Source organism: Aethalodelphis obliquidens, unplaced genomic scaffold (assembly GCF_003676395.1).
Source record: "Aethalodelphis obliquidens isolate GAN/ISIS:26980383/991018 unplaced genomic scaffold, ASM367639v1 scaffold53, whole genome shotgun sequence".
Lineage (NCBI taxonomy): Eukaryota > Metazoa > Chordata > Mammalia > Artiodactyla > Delphinidae > Aethalodelphis > Aethalodelphis obliquidens.
In genome coordinates, this window is record NW_020837997.1 from 7,478,855 (window position 1) to 7,494,485 (window position 15,631).

Consider the following 15,631-nt stretch of genomic DNA (forward strand, 5'->3'; position numbering starts at 1 on the left):
GGCTGACCCCAAAGCACAGCTCAGCCTCAGTTAAACTGCTCTTGAGCGCTGAGAGGAAAGGAACATGGGCTAATGTTCCATGTCTCCCCAGAATTCAGAACAGCACCAGCACATAGTAGGTGCTCAATAAACACTGAATGACTGAATAGAACCCTGGCCAGTACTGGCACGCAGAGGGTTACAATAAATGTCAGCTGAGGGAGCCACTGAGCTTTCATCAAGTCCACTGTGCAAATCATTGTGGGAGCCCCTTGGCTTAAGATTTCATGGAAAAGCCAGGAGGCGAATCCAGGTCTGGTCTGTAGTGGATGCTGTTTGGGTTCTGCCCAGATTCCCTTCACTGGTCTCAATGCACCCATCACCCAGCTGCTGGGGCTGTTGCTTACAAAGACTCACAGCTGCCCCTTGTCAAAAATCAGCTCTTCCCTCACAGGAGCTATGTGGAGGGGGTGATGCCATCCACCCTGGGGACAGCCCCCAGCCAATGACTGACACAAGGGTATAAAATGTCAGCACACTTGCCTCAAGGTGGGCTCCACTCAGTGCTGTTGTTCATATTCCAGAGCCCCCTGTGGACACCAGCTGAGACCACTCCCTCTCTCCTGAGAGTCTCATAAAGCAGGTACACCCGAATCCTCATCTCAGGCTGATCCAAAGCCCAGTCCTTCTTTGGGCCCCAGGAGAACCCTGCCCCTCTCCAGCCCAGCCCCCACCCCACCGAGGCCCCACCCACTTGGGCCAGGAGTTCCTCTTGATCCGTGTTCACGCCAAAGCGGGGGATGCTGGAATCGTTCAGGCTGCTGCTATGCACCACCTTCTTCACCCCGGTGATCTGAGACATGGGCTGGAACTGTGGCCCAGGGGGCGGAGGCTGCTGGGAAGGTCTCTGCCGTGGGACTTGCTGTTTTTCTCGATCCTTCATTGCGGGTGATGGGATCTCCACTTCATTCTGCTTGTCTGCAGGAGATAGAGGAGAAGCCAGCATGAGAACCTCACAGAGGCTCCCTCATCTGGCTCTCAGACCGCCCCCCCGCCATCAACCCCTCAAGCCCTGGGAAGTCTCACTCAGGAGGGCAGACCTATTCTGGGTGTCATGCTGTTGGTTACTTATGGACTGGAAACCAGAGAGGAGGTAGGAACTCTTCTGGGAGGTGGTGGGCTGGAGTGGGGACCCTGGGGCCAGCCTGGAGCTATGGGGTAGCCCCCGTCCAATCACCAAGTTTGGCATGGGGGTGGTGTGGGAAGTCAGGAAGCAGGGTGGGGATGCTAGAGAGAGCCACGGCCTGCCTGGGATAGGCAGGGAACCTTCTCCAGCAGGCAGGGAAGACACCCCCATGGTGACCCAGAGGGCGGGTGGAGGCGGACAGCGCTGGGAGGCGGGAGGGAAGGGTGGTCTCTGGCTCCATGGACCCCCACCCCCACCCCCTGGACACCAGGCTTTCTGGGGATCAGCCCCAGAAGCCCCTTTCCTGAGCTCTTTAGGGTTTCCAGAGCCCAGCCAGGGCCACCCATTGTGACCTGGGGACTGCCAGTCAATGACAGGGCCTAAGAAGGCTCATTTGCATGCCGTGCTCTTATTGGCTGGATCTCAGGCACACCACACCCCCACTGACGGGAGTGTTTGAAACTCTGAAACCTTCTTTCCAGCTTGGTGGGGGGTGCCCTGAATTCGGGGACCTTTGGTAATAAATTCTGAGGGTGAAATTATCCTGAGTTTGTGGGGGATATCCTCAGCTAGGTCTCTTGGGTTCAGGATGAGATTAGGATGAGTTGGAGATCCCCATGAGCTTGAGGGTTCCAATGAATTTGGGGTATTCTACTGTCTTCAGGGTTCCACTGAGTTAGGAAATTCTCCTAAGTTTGGGGAATCACTTACAGGTTCTTCAGTGGGAGAATCCTATTAAACTTGGGTATCTAAAGTTTGGGGGGGGTCTACTGAATTTGGGAGACTCTTCAGCTTGGTGGAAAGGTTTAGGGGTCTTTTACGGGCTCTTAAGGGCAGGGTTTCCCTTAAGTTTGAGAACCCTAGTGAGTTCAGGCACCTCTCTTGAGTTTGAGGGGTCTTCTGAATTTGGGGGGGGCTGAAATCCAAGTTTGGAGATTCTAGTGAATTTTGGGAGACTTTTCAGCCTGGAGGCATTTTAAAGTTTAGGAATTCTATTTGAGTTTGGGAGTTTCTTGGGGTCTTGAGTTTAAGAGTTCCAATGGGGTTCCCCTAAGTTTGGAGGAGCTTTGCAGCTTGGAGAGATTTTTAAATGTGGGTGTTCTAAAGAAGTTGGGGTCCCACTAAATTTGGGGGCATCGCGATATAGTAGCTCTTGAGCATGGTGACTTTGACCTTTGGGGAGTTGAGTCAGGGTTCCCTGGGCAAATGTGGGCAACAGGACCCAGGGTCTGCGGTGGCCCCCTGCAGTCCAGTTATGCAATGCCTCCCCCCCCACACCCACCCACACACAAGTGCCACCCTTCACTCACCTAGGAATGTGGTGGAGATGTACTCAGAGACCTGGTTTCCTGACCTGCTCATCTCTGACAGGTGTGTGAGTTCACGGTTTAGCATCCTCTTGAACTAAGGTGAAGGAGGCAAGAAGGAAGGAATGATGGGGTCATGGCAGGTGTGGGTGTGGGGGGGTGAGGCCAGGCCCTCTCAAGAAACTTCTGAAGAACCCGTGAGTCCCTCTCACTTCTCTGCTCAGCCAACAGAGTCCTCAGCAGGCTGCTAGAGGGGAGGGGTCAGTCCTTCCTCTCCTCCCAGCTCTGCATGGGGGTACCCAGGCTTGGGGAGTCAGGACTCAGCATACCCCTCCCTGTCTGAGGAGGCGGGGCTCCTCTCACCATACTCCCTCCTTCTCCCCTCCAAGGAGGAGCCAGAGGGGCACCTGTGGAAGGGAGGGGCTCCTACCTAACAGGAAGCCAATGGGGTGTCAGGAGAATCCCGTCACCATGGTGATGGGAGTCTCCTTAGCAACTCCCCCTCCAACCAGCTGCTGAGCTGGGGGAAGGGGGGGCAGCCGGCGGGCCCTTTAACCCCTGCCTTCCCAGAGCTACCCCTGGCCCAGGTCTTCCCAGACAGGGACCCCACTCCCTAGGGTCCCGGCCCCCAGCCCCCAGCCTGGTTTGGGAGGAGGGAATGTAGTCCTGAAGTTCTGGGTGGAGAGGTTTGACCGGGGCAGGGAGAATAGTGAGCTGAGGAAACCCTAGTTCAGTCACCCAGGGGAGGGGGTTCCCATCATAGCCCCCTCTCCCCCAACCTCAGAGTGGTGGACAGATGCACAGGTGGACGGAGTATACCCAGAACCAGGCTGGTCCCCCCATAGCACTTCACACAAGCATCTGCTGTGACATTGTGCGTGAGGAGAAAGGGCATCGGCTCCCCGCCCCCAAGCTCCACCAAAGCACCCCCAAAGCAGGAGCAGACTCTGTCCAGAGAGGCAAGAGGGACATTCAGCAGGAAGGGTGAGCCCGCATGGCCCACATCAGGACGAGCGCTCCCTCCTCCCACTGCTGCCAGAGGCCTGGGCACACATAGAGTCACACACACACACACACACACACACACACACACACACACACGATGGACCCACAAAGTCACACAACCGCACACAGACTCCCATATTACACAGTTCTACACAGCCCCAGACACACAAACCAAGGAGCATACACAATAAGGCAGTCACTGACACTCGGGGTCACATGCCCCAGAAAATCACGCCGCTCTGGGCTCATAAACATGGCCCCAAACACAACACCACAATCAGAGCCACGTGACTTCAGCCAGGGCCACCCCCTGGTCCCTGACCCAGGCAAACAAGCATATAGTCAGGCAGCCCCCCACCACTGCAGACACACACGTGTGTGCACTGGCAGTCACACCCAGAGAAAGACTCACACCCCCAGCCACCCGCCATCCACGCCCAGCCCTGGGCCACACACAGAGAGACCCAGTCACAAGGCTTCACGTCCAGGCCGCACACGTGCACAGCCGCACACACAAGCCTAGACCGGGGGCTGGAGGGTCTGAGGTGGGAGGACCAGAGCCGGGGCTCCTGCCCATCCTCCACCCCGAGTTCCCCTACCTGGTCCCACCAGCCCACCAGCCATGGCTTGGAGCAGGTCTCGCAGAAGAAATCCACCAAGGGCATCTTGGAGTCTTAGCCCTGCTCAGGGCTGCCGCACACAGAGGCTGGGCTTGGGGAGTCCCGGGATTAGCAGCTACTGTGCGGGGGGCGGGGGGGCAGGGTGCTGGGCAGGTGGGCAGTGGAAGGGGGAGCCGCGGAGGGGCCCGGGCCGGCCCAGCAGGGCTGGGGGCTCCCTTCCCCTCCGCGCTCCCGGCAGCAGACCCGGTTACATGGTCCGCCAGCCCCTGGCCCCGATGGGCACTCGCGCGGCAGCGGCTGGAGGCGGCCAGGGACCCCTGCCCATGGGGGGGTGGCAGGGTAAGGGTCCCAGGAGGAGGCTTCGGAGGCTCTGGGCTCCGTGTGTTCGCCTGTGTGTGCGTGTGCGTGCTCACTGCAGCACTGGCAGGCTGCACTTGATGTCAGGTGGTGCTGGAGGTGGGGGGGGCGTTAAAGGGGCATTGGAGCCCACGGGCCTCAGGCAGGACCCAGCTGGGGCTGCTGGGGAGAGGCAGGGAGGCACGCACACCCTGGAGAGGATGTGCCCCCTCCATGGACACACCCAGAGACAGACACACACCCACATGCTCCACACACAGACACACCCACACTCAGACACACCTTCCACACCAATACAGCCAGACACCTGACACACTCATGCACTTGAATACACTCCAACACCCAAATGCTCTCCGTCCTTTGCTGACCACACACACACACACACACACAGAGTCACAACTCTGTTGTTCAACACATTTATAGGTATATAGTTGACCTCACAGAAATACAAATGCCTTCAGACACACCCCTTCCAAGAACGCAGACTCACACTCAGATGTGGAGACACACACTAAGGGATAAACACCCAGATACTGGACACACTTACAGACACACTCAACACACCCACAGACACACTTGTAAACAAACACAAATACCCATGTGTCCTTAGACACATATGTGCCCTGACAAATCCATAAGGGGATACTCACACTCACACCCACAGATACACACGCACACACCCCATCGTAGAAATACACCCACAGACCTACATTCAGAGACAGTCACATTCTCGGATGCTCAACACACCCTCAGGGACACAAGCGCCCTCAGACTCACATGTTCCCAGACAAACCTCCACCCATGGGTGTATGCACCCCCCAACACAGACACCTCTACCTGCACATTCATTTCCTGATAGGCATCCTCCCACAAGGGCTGCTCCCATGCTGCACAACTCCAGGAAGTGTCATTCACATTGCCTGCTTTCTGAATGGTGTCCCCTGGAGTTGTGCAGTGCACAGTCTGCACAGCTATGCATGGAAGCCTTGCACCCTCTCCCACAGCCCTGCAAGCGTGCACACACACACACACGCGCGCACACACACACACACACACAGTTACAAACACATGGAGATATACACTCAGATTCACATCTGGACCAATCACACCTCTAGACATACACACCCCTCTGCCACAGCCCCCCACACTTACAGCCCCACGTAATCAGCTGTGCACACCCATACACGCTCCATAGATACACACGTGCATGCCACTCCTGCCGGATCCTATTGGAACACACCTTCCCACGCTGCAAATACGTAGCCAAACAAATCAACAGCCACATAGACCCATAGCCACAGATACACATTCACAAACCATAGAAACATACAACCCACCCCCCGGGAGAGATGGTCACCTACGGACACACACACACACAAACACGCACACACATACACCCCAGGGCCCCCCAGCCCTGGGAGAAGTCAGAAGCTATAGGCGCTACAAAGTCCGCCCAGGGATTGACCCCACCCCATAGGCTCTAGCCACAGGCTGACCCCGCCCACCAGCCACGCCCCACAGTTAACCCCACCCCAGCAGTCGGCCCCACCCCACAGGCCTTGCACACCTTGTGGGATGCCATCTCGCTAACAGAGCGGTAGGTCTGCATGGTCTCCAGCTGCTCCAGACACCAGTCGAGCTCCTCCAGCGTCTCCCGGGCCAACTGCTGACACGTCTCTTCTGGAGAAGGAGCAGCCAGGGCAGTGGCTGAGAGGGTCTACATGCAGACCCCAGAGGTGATGGGGGCCCACCACGTGAGGAGGGTGCAGGGAGAGGGGGATGAGACAGCCTCCCCGGGTGAGGGACCCCCCACTGGGGCAGCAAGAGGGGTCTTTCCCATCCCCCGGGGCTTAGTTACCTGATAGCGTGGCCTTGCAGATGGGGGTTGGGCCACCCAGCGGGGACCGCCTGCAAAGAAATGGGGCTCCAACAACAGCCTGGTTCTCCCCCATCTCTGCTTCCCCTTGTCCATGAAGAATGCTGATTTTCCTTTTTCTGAGCCTTCTCTGTGTCCCAGGCATGCTGCCATGTACTCTGCCCGCAGCCTCTCACAGAGCCCCACAAGAACCCATTTTACAGATGAGGAAACTGACGCTCCAGGAGGTGAACTGACTTCCTCAAGACTACACGGCTGGTAGGGTCAGGTCCTGTGTCTCCAAAGTCCCTGCTTCCCTGACCATCCCTCCCCCCAGCTCCTTGAACATGAGGATGGCTCTGCCGCCCACTCCCAGAGGGACCAGCAGCTCTCAGCCACACCTCTGCCCCCAAATAATAACAACTACTTCTATTTAGTGAGCACTTACTATGTGCTGAGCAATATTCAAGCGCTTTCTATATATCACCTTCTGAACTCCTCACAGCAGCTCTCTAATGGAGACACTATGAAATTCCCATATTATGGAGGGGAAACAGAGGCACCAGAGGATGCTATTTGCCCAGCAAGTTGGCATCAGGGCTAGGAGTGGCCCAGAGGCTGGGGTGGCTGGCCACCTAAGAACTCTGTCCAGACCCCTCCGTCTTTATTTATAAAAGTTTCTGCGTCTTAGGCATTCAAATCACAATGATTTACTGGCTCAGAGGGAGCTGTCACTTGAACAGAGGCTCAGAGAGGTCAAGTGCCTGCCTGAGGTCACACAGCAGCACGGAGAGTTGAACCCAGGTGTGCTGAGCCTCATGTTCATGGGGCATTGGGGCCCAACCTCCACTTACTTGTTGCTGGGAATGGGCACATTGGTCAGGAGGGAGAAGTTGCTGCGAACGCTCCGGAGACTGGCCAGCACCTGAGTTGGGGAGCCACAGTGAGGAAAGTGGTCCACCCAGAGGGGCAGCGGGGGCTGGGCCCCTGTCCCCAAGTGTGGTGTAAGGTTAGAGCCCCTCCCTCCTTAGGGGAGGGGTCTTACCTGGGCGAACGGTGTCACGATGAGGTCCTCTGCATGCCTACAAGGACAGAGGCAGGTCAGGGGTCCTCACAGTGGGACCCCCAAGGGCCCGGGGTGGAGAGGGGCTGGGATGCAGGGAAGCAAGTCTCTTGGGGGGGCGGTCACTCTGGGGGGGGGCTGGGCCCAGGGAGGCTGGTGGGCAGGAAGGGGGCTCTGTGGGTCGGTGGGGGGAGGACACTTACACCTCACAAGGGTGGCCATGCTGCGGGGGGCCGGGCAGGGAGAAGGGCTCAGGGGTGTGGGTGGGGCGGGGGGGAGGTGGGCGCAGAGACAAAAGGAGGGCGATGAACACACCATAGGGGCTGGGCTTGGGGAGACCAGCGGCGGGGAGGGGGCGGAGCGCCGGAAGGAGCCGCGGGGAGGTGAGATGGATGCCTCGATGGGTAGGGGCAGGGCTGGAGGACTGGATGAGAGGGAAGGGGGCTGAAGAGATCAGGAGTGCTCACACCTCCACAGGTGGTCATGATAAGGGGGGCTGGCTTTGGGAAGCCCGGAGTGGGGGAGGAAGAGGGGGTCAGCCAAGGTGGACACACTGGAAGCAAGTGGTGGCCAGGAGGGGCTGGCTCCCTTCTTGCTGGAGAGACGGGATGAGGTGGGCCAGGTCCCCAAAAACCAAGGGGTAGGAGTGGGCTTGGGCAGGTTGGGTAGGCGGGGACTATATGGACTTGAGTCTGGGCTGGGCCTGAGGGAGGGGTTCAGCGTGGCTGGGCAGGGGGCAGAGATAGGGTGGGCGCTCATACGCCACTGGGTGGACATGCTACAGAGGGACTGAGCCCTCGACAGGGGATAAGGGTGCTGTTTACTTTTCACTAGGGAGGACGGGTGTGCAGGTGGATGGGGACTTGGGCAGTGTCCCCCTCCTTGCTGGGAAGGGCAGCTTGTGCTGGGGCCAGGCCTGGAAGAGCTGGCGGGTAGGGATCGGGGGTGCTCACGCCTCGCTGGTGACCGACGAGTTCCGGGACATGGTCTTGGGTGACATGTCATAGTCGCTGTCTGAGCGGTAAAGAAAGGATTCTCGGCGCTGGCTGGTGGCCGCCCCAGCGTGTAGCACGAGTCCCGGGCTCGCCTGCGAGTCCAGGGGGCTGCGGCCTGGCGATGGCGTCGGCCCATTCTCCGCCTCCAAGCTGCAAGGGGCGGGCAGGAAGAGGGGTCAGGGGGGCTGAGATGGCATTGGGGGGGGGTCAAGAGGAATACGGGGACCAGGGAGATTCCTGGCAGAGAGACAGGTACCCCAAAAGAGATGGGAGACAGGAAATGACAGAGATCAGTGACTGAGCGCCTTTGTGGGCCAGGTCCTGTTGCAGGAGCTGGAGACACAGCAGGGACCAAGACAGACCATGATCTGCCCTCACAGAGATGACACGGGGAGGGCTAGACTATCAAAAGGTTAACCTAGCAGCAACGCACACCCCAAAAGTCGTGGGGTCTTCCTTGGCTCTGTTTTTTCCTTTGCACCTCAAATCAACCAAATTTGTTCAGAATCTGTCCACTTTGCACCCCTTCCTCGGCCAGCCCCACCTTAACACTTGCCTGGACCAGTACATTCGCCTCTGCCCTGGTCCCCAGCTCCCGTCTTTGCCCCCCAGTCTGCTCTCCTACAGCGGCCAGAGGGAGCCTGTGAACACCTGAGTCAGGTCACATCACTCCTCTTCTCAGAACCTTCTATGGCTCCCAGCTCACTCAAAGCAAAAGCCAAAGTCCTTGCTGTGCCCACAGACGCTCCCCACGACCTCCCAGTCTACCCCTCACGTACTCTGCTCCAGCCATAATGGCCACCTAACTGTTCCTTAACATTCCAGATACATTCCTGCCTCAGGGCCTTTGAACATCCCTTTGCCCAGATCTCCATTGGCGCCTCCTTCACTTCCTTCAGGCTCCTTCTCAAATGTTGCCTCCTCAGGAAGGCCTCTCCTGACCAACCCATCTAAAATGTCAACCCCTGCCCTTATAGTTCACATTTCCCTTCCTTAAAATAAATACTACTTACCTGACACATTCTATATTTTACTCTTCACTGTTTGCCTTCCCTTCTAGAACTAAGCTCTGCAGGGCAAGGACTTTTGTCTGCTTTGTTCACTACTGTATACTTTAGGCCAAGAACATGGCCTGACACGCAGCGGATGCCCAAGAGATGTCAATCGCATGAATCAATGTATGAGTGAATGAATGAATATACGGACTGCCATGCAGAGAATTAAAATGATGTGGGTAGGGCTTCCCTGGTGGCGCAGTGGTTGAGAGTCCGCCTGCCAATGCAGGGGACACAGGTTCGTGCCCCGGTCCGGGAGGATCCCACATGCCACGGAGCGGCTGGGCCCATGAGCCATGGCCGCTGAGCCTGCGCGTCCGGAGCCTGTGCTCCGCAGCGGGAGAGGCCACAGCAGTGAGACGCCCGCGTACCGCAGAAAAAAGAAAAGTGAGGTGGGTGACTGGAGAGGTGATTTTAGCTGATATGGTTGAGACGGGCCTCTCTGAGGAAGTGATATCTGCAGGATATCTTTCAGGAGCAGGTCCTGAAAGATGAGAAGGTGTAGGCCACAGGTCAGGAGGTAGGAGAAAGTACTCCAGGGTGAGGAAACAGCAAGTGCAAACGCCCACTGGCAGGATTTGGTTCTTGTTGGAGGACCAGCAAGGAAATTGGTGTGGCTTGAGCAGAAATACAGACAGATGACAGAGACAGGACACAGCCTGGTGGCACTGGCAAGACAGACCCTCAGGATGAGTCAGGGAAAAGCTGGCTGTGCCACTTCCCGGCTACGTAACTTGAGGGAAAGATGGAATTTCAGTTTCCTCATCTACAAAATTGGGACAACCACCATCTGCCTCAGGCCATCCAGGTGACCAGTGTCAACACAGGCAAAACGCTCAGAATGGTGCTTAACAAAGAGCTCAGAAAACACTGGCAACTACAAGTCTATCAGCCTCATATATGCCACCTGGGTAGTGAACTCAGCAAGGCAATCAGTATGAAGATTTGAGGATGAGAGTGGGGAGCTGTGTGCCTGTGACATGCTGTGTGACTTCAAGAAGGTCACTGCCTCCTCTGGTCTGTTACTCTTAAAGTCAGGGGGTTAGCAGACTGGTCAGCCGACTTCAGGCAATGCTCTGGTGGGTACAAGGGGGTAGGGGGAAGAAAGAGAACCCTCCCTCCCTTTCTGGTCCTACTACTGAATGTCAGCCTAAGATTTTATTTGAATGTTCCCTCTGCCAAGAAATAAATCTGAAATCTCCTAGGCCAGGACAGTGATATCAATTTCCATATATTGGGCCTTTCTTCCGGGCCAGTCCTGGGGTGAGGGAATGGGGAAGGACTTCATTGCCTCCATTTTACAGATGAAGAAACTAAGGTTCAGAGAGGAGAATGATTGGCTCTGTGTCACACAGCAAGGTCATGGTGGGGTCAGAATTCAAACCAAAGTCTTGTGATTCCTCAGACCAAAATGTTAACTGCTGCCCTCTGCCGACTGGACCCCCATCAGAGCACATTCCTCCCCTTAGAGCAAATGTTTCCAGGGGTCAGGCGGCCAACATAAAAAGCAGAGTGGAGCTGGGGACCCTGACCAACCAGATGTTCCAATTTTAGTAAAGAAACCAGAAATTTTAAATAGTCAAAAATTCCAACTTCTTTTAAAAACAAACTTCAAAAAACGTTTTAAAAACATTGAAAACTGCTCTGCAAAAGACACTGTCAAGAGAATAAAAAGACAAGCTATAGACTGGGAGAAAATATCTGACAAAGGACTTGTGGCCAGTGTACATGATGAACTCTGAAAACTCAATAAGAAGAAGACAAATAACTCAGTGAAAAAATGAGCAAAAGTATGGTCAGTTCACCAAAGAAGATATACAGATGGCAAATCAGCACAAGAAACATCATTCCTCCTTAGGGAAATGCAAATTAAAACCATGGACTATCACTTCACACCTACTAGCATGCTAAACAAATGAAAACTGACAACGATATCAAGTGATGATAAGGATTCAGAGCAACTGGAACTCCCATTCATTGCGGATGGGAATGCAAAGTGGTACAGCCCCTCTGGAAGACAGCTGGTCAGTTTCTTATGAAATTAAACACACGCTTATTGTACAAGCCAACAAATCCACTCCTATATATTTACCCAAGATAAATAAAAACATACTTCTACTCAAAAACCTGCTGACTGATGTTTAGAGCAGTTCTGTTCATAGTCACCAAAAACTAGACACAAGCAAATCACGTGTGCGTCAACTGGTGAATGGATAAACGGTAGCAGAGCCATGCCATGGAATACTATTCAGCAATTTCAAAACCACAAACATGAACTACAGCTCTTCCTTGACTTATGACAGGGTTATGTCCTGATAAACCCACCATAAATTGAAAATATCCATAGCTGAAAACACATTTAAGACATCTAAACTACCTACATCACAGTGTAGCCTAGCCTACCTGAAACGTGCTCAGAGCACTTACATTAGCCTACGGTTGGGCAAAATAATCTAACACAAAGCGTATTTTATAATAAAGTGCCGAATAGCTCATGTAATTTATGGAGTACTGTACTGAAGCTGAAAAACAGAGTGGTTGCACGGGTCTAGAACGGTTGTAAGTGTATCAATTGTTTACCCTCATGATCGCGTGGCTGGCTGGGAGCTGCGGCTTTTGCTGCCGCTGCCCAGGATCACAAGAGAGAATCAGACCACATGTTACTAACCCAGGAAAATATCAAAATTTGAGGTATGGTTTCTACTGCATGCGTATTGCTTTCACATCATTATGAAGTTGAAAAATCATAAGTCGAACTGTCATAAGTCGGGGACCATAAGTACTGTGAAAGAATAAATATATATATTTGGCCTCAGCCTTGGTTTCCTGGTACACAGTTCCTAAAACCCTGGAAATCTCCACAGTAATAGGTATCTTTTTGTATGCTAACGAGATGACTGACCGCTAGGGACTCCTGGACAGCCTCCGGATGGGGGTTGGTTGCCAGGAGAGCCAACCATTTGATTAGAGAGGCTGGACCAGTTCAGGGACCAGGACTGGAGGTTGAGTTAATCACCAGTGGAATGGCCAATGGTTTAGTCAATCGTGGCTACATAATGAAGCCACCATCAAAATCCCTGAATGACACGGTTTGGAGAGCTGCTGGGTTGCTGAACATATCAAGGTGCTGGGAAGGTGGCACACCTGGGGAAGCTCCAAGTTCCTCCCCCAATTCCTTTTTCTATGTATCGCTTCCATCTGGCTGTTCCTGAGTTGTATCTTTTAAAATAAACCAGGAGGGGCTTCCCTGGTGGCGCAGTGGTTGAGAGTCCGCCTGCCGATGCAGGGGAAACGGGTTCGTGCCCCGGTCCAGGAAGATCCCACATGTTGCGGAGTGGCTGGGCCCGTGAGCCATGGCCGCTGAGCCTGTGCATCCGGAGCTGTGCTCCGCAACGGGAGAGGCCACAACAGTGAGAGGCCCGCGTGCCGCAAAAATAAATAAATAAAATAAAATAAACCAGGAGGGGAATACAAAAAATAAATTTTTAAAAATTAAAAAAACCACCCCCCCCCCCCCAGCAATCTAGTAAGTAAACTGGTTTCCTGAGTTCTGTGAACCGTTCTAGCAAATTATCGAACCAGAGGAGGGGGTTGTAGGTACCTCTGATTTATAGCTGGTCGCCCAAAAGCACAGGTGACAACCTGGATTTGAGACTGACATCTGAAGTGGGGGAGGTCTTGTGGGACTAAGCCCTTAACCTGTGGGATCTGCACGAACTCCAGTTAGTGTCAGAATTGAATTAAACTGTAGTTCACCCAGTTAATGTCCATAGAGTATTGGAGAATGGGTTGGTGCGGGGAAAAAAACCAAACACATTTTGTGTCAGAAGTTTTCTGCAAAAGTAGAAAGAAACAGTTTCCTTTTTAACTACTCAAACACAAAATAACTTGGATGACTCTCAAATGAATTTTGCTAAGAGAAAGAAGCCAGTGGTGGGGATTACATGTGTCAAAACTCATACAACTGGGGCTTCCCTGGTGGCGCAGTGGTTGAGAGTCCGCCTGCCGATGCAGGGGACACGGGTTCGTGCCCCGGTCCGGGAAGATCCCACATGCCGCAGAGCGGCTGGGCCCGTGAGCCATGGCTGTTGAGCCTGCGCGTCTGGAGTCTGTGCTCCGCAACGGGAGAGGCCACAACAGTGAGAGGCCCACATACCACACACACACAAAAAAAAACCCCTCATACAACTAATAAATGAATTTAGCCAAGTTGCAGGATATCAAATCAACACACAAAAGTCAGTTGCTTTTCTATGCCCTTAACAATGAACAAACTAAAAGGGATATTATGAAAACAATTCCACTTACCATAGCATCAGAATGATTAAGATACTTAGGAATAAAGTTAACCAAGGAGGCAAAACCTCTGTATACTGAAAACTACAAAATGTTGCTGAAAGAAATTAAAAACACAAATAAATGGAAAGACATACCATATTCATGGACTGGAAGACTTAATAATGTCAAGATGTCCATACTACTCAAAGCAATCTACAGATTCAATGCCATCCCTATCAAAATTGCAACAATGTTCAGGACTTCCCGGGTGATGCAGTGGTTAAGAATCCCCCTGCCAATACAGGGGACACGGGTTTGAGCCCTGGTCCGGGAAGATCCCACATGCCTTGGAGCAATTAAGCCCGTGCGCCACAACTACTGAGCCCGCGTGCCACAACTACTGAAGCCCGCACACCTAGAGCCCGAGCTCCCCAACAAGAGAAGCCACCGCAATGAGAAGCCCTTGCGCCGCAACGAAGAGTAGCCCCTGCTCACCGCAACTAGAGAAAGCTGGCGCGCAGCAATGAAGACCCAACGCAGCAAAAAAAAAAAAAGAAGAAGAAAGAATAAATAAAAATAAATTAAAAAAAATAAAAAGACACTATTCAGGGAGTGAAAAGGTAATCCACAGAATGGGAGAACATTTCTTTTCTTTTTTTTTGCGGTATGCGGGCCTCTCACTGTTGTGGCCTCTCCCGTTGCGGAGCACAGGCTCCGGACGCGCAGGCTCAGCGGCCATGGCTCACGGGCCCAGCCGCTCCACGGCATGTGGGATCTTCCCGGACCGGGGCACGAACCCGTGTCCCCTGCATCGGCAGGCGGACTCTCAACCACTGCGCCACCAGGGAAGCCCCAGGAGAACATTTTTTTTTAATAGTTTTTTTTGTTTGTTTGCTTGTTTTTGCCCGCACCACGGGGCAGGCAGGATCTTAGTTCCCCGACCAGGGATTGAACCTGCGCACCCTGCAGTGGAAGCGTGCAGTCTTAACCACTGGACCACCAGGGAAGTCCCGGGAGAATGTTTTTGCAAATCTCATATTTGACAAGGGATTAATGTTCTAGACTATATAAAGAACTCCTAAAACTCAACAACAACAACAACAACAAAACAAACAACCCGATTAAAAGTGGGAGGGAATTCCCTGGTGGTCCAGTGGTTAGAACTCCGTGCTCTCACTGCTGAGGGCCTGGGTTTGATCCCTCGTTGCGGAACTAAGATCCCACAAGCCACGTGCGTGGCAAAAAAAAAAAAAAAAAGTGGGAAAAGCACTTAAATAAACATTTCTTCACAGAAGATATACAGATGGACAATAAACATGAGAAGATGCTCAACACCACTGGTCATTAGGGAAATGCAAATCAAAACCCCAATGAGAGGGACTTCCCTGATGGCGCAGTGGTTAAGAATCCACCTGCCAGTGCAGGGGACACGGGTTCGATCCCTGGTCCGGGAAGATCCCACATGCCACAGAGCAACTAAGCCCGTGTGCCACAACTACTGAGCCTGCGCTCTAGAGCCTGCGAGCCACAACTAGTGAGCCCGCATGCCATAACTACTGAAGCCTATGCACCTAGAACCCATGCTGCACAATAAGAGAAGCCACCACAATGAGAAGCCCACGCACTGCAATGAAGAGTAGCCCCCGATCACCACAACTAGAGAAAGCCCGCGTGCAGCAACGAAGACCCAACGCAGCCAAATATAAATAAACTTATATAAAAAGAAATCCCGGGGCTTCCCTGGTGGCGCAGTGGTTGAGAGTCCGCCTGCCGATGCAGGGGACACGGGTTCGTGCCCCGGTCCGGGAAGATCCCACATGCCGCGGAGCGGCTGGGCCTGTGAGCCATGGCCGCTGAGCCTGCGCGTCCGGAGCCTGTGCTCCACAACGGGAGAGGCCACAACAGTGAGAGGCCTGCGTACCGCAAAAAAA

General features: G+C 53.8%; 1 protein-coding gene across 3 annotated transcripts in view; it reads right to left on the bottom strand.

Annotated features, from left to right (window-relative positions):
* PDE4A (phosphodiesterase 4A) overlaps window positions 1-15,631 on the bottom strand; it is a 37,341-nt gene that overhangs the window by 7,272 nt on the left and 14,438 nt on the right. For all 3 annotated transcript variants that reach the window (XM_027085196.1, XM_027085194.1, XM_027085195.1), the window contains exons 2-8: window positions 8,326-8,517; window positions 7,355-7,391; window positions 7,164-7,234; window positions 6,313-6,362; window positions 6,022-6,134; window positions 2,476-2,569; window positions 734-957 (exon numbers count right to left, since the gene is read on the bottom strand). In XM_027085196.1, the coding sequence (XP_026940997.1) occupies window positions 734-957; window positions 2,476-2,569; window positions 6,022-6,134; window positions 6,313-6,362; window positions 7,164-7,234; window positions 7,355-7,391; window positions 8,326-8,517 (781 nt within the window). The remainder of the gene's footprint in view (window positions 1-733; window positions 958-2,475; window positions 2,570-6,021; window positions 6,135-6,312; window positions 6,363-7,163; window positions 7,235-7,354; window positions 7,392-8,325; window positions 8,518-15,631) is intronic.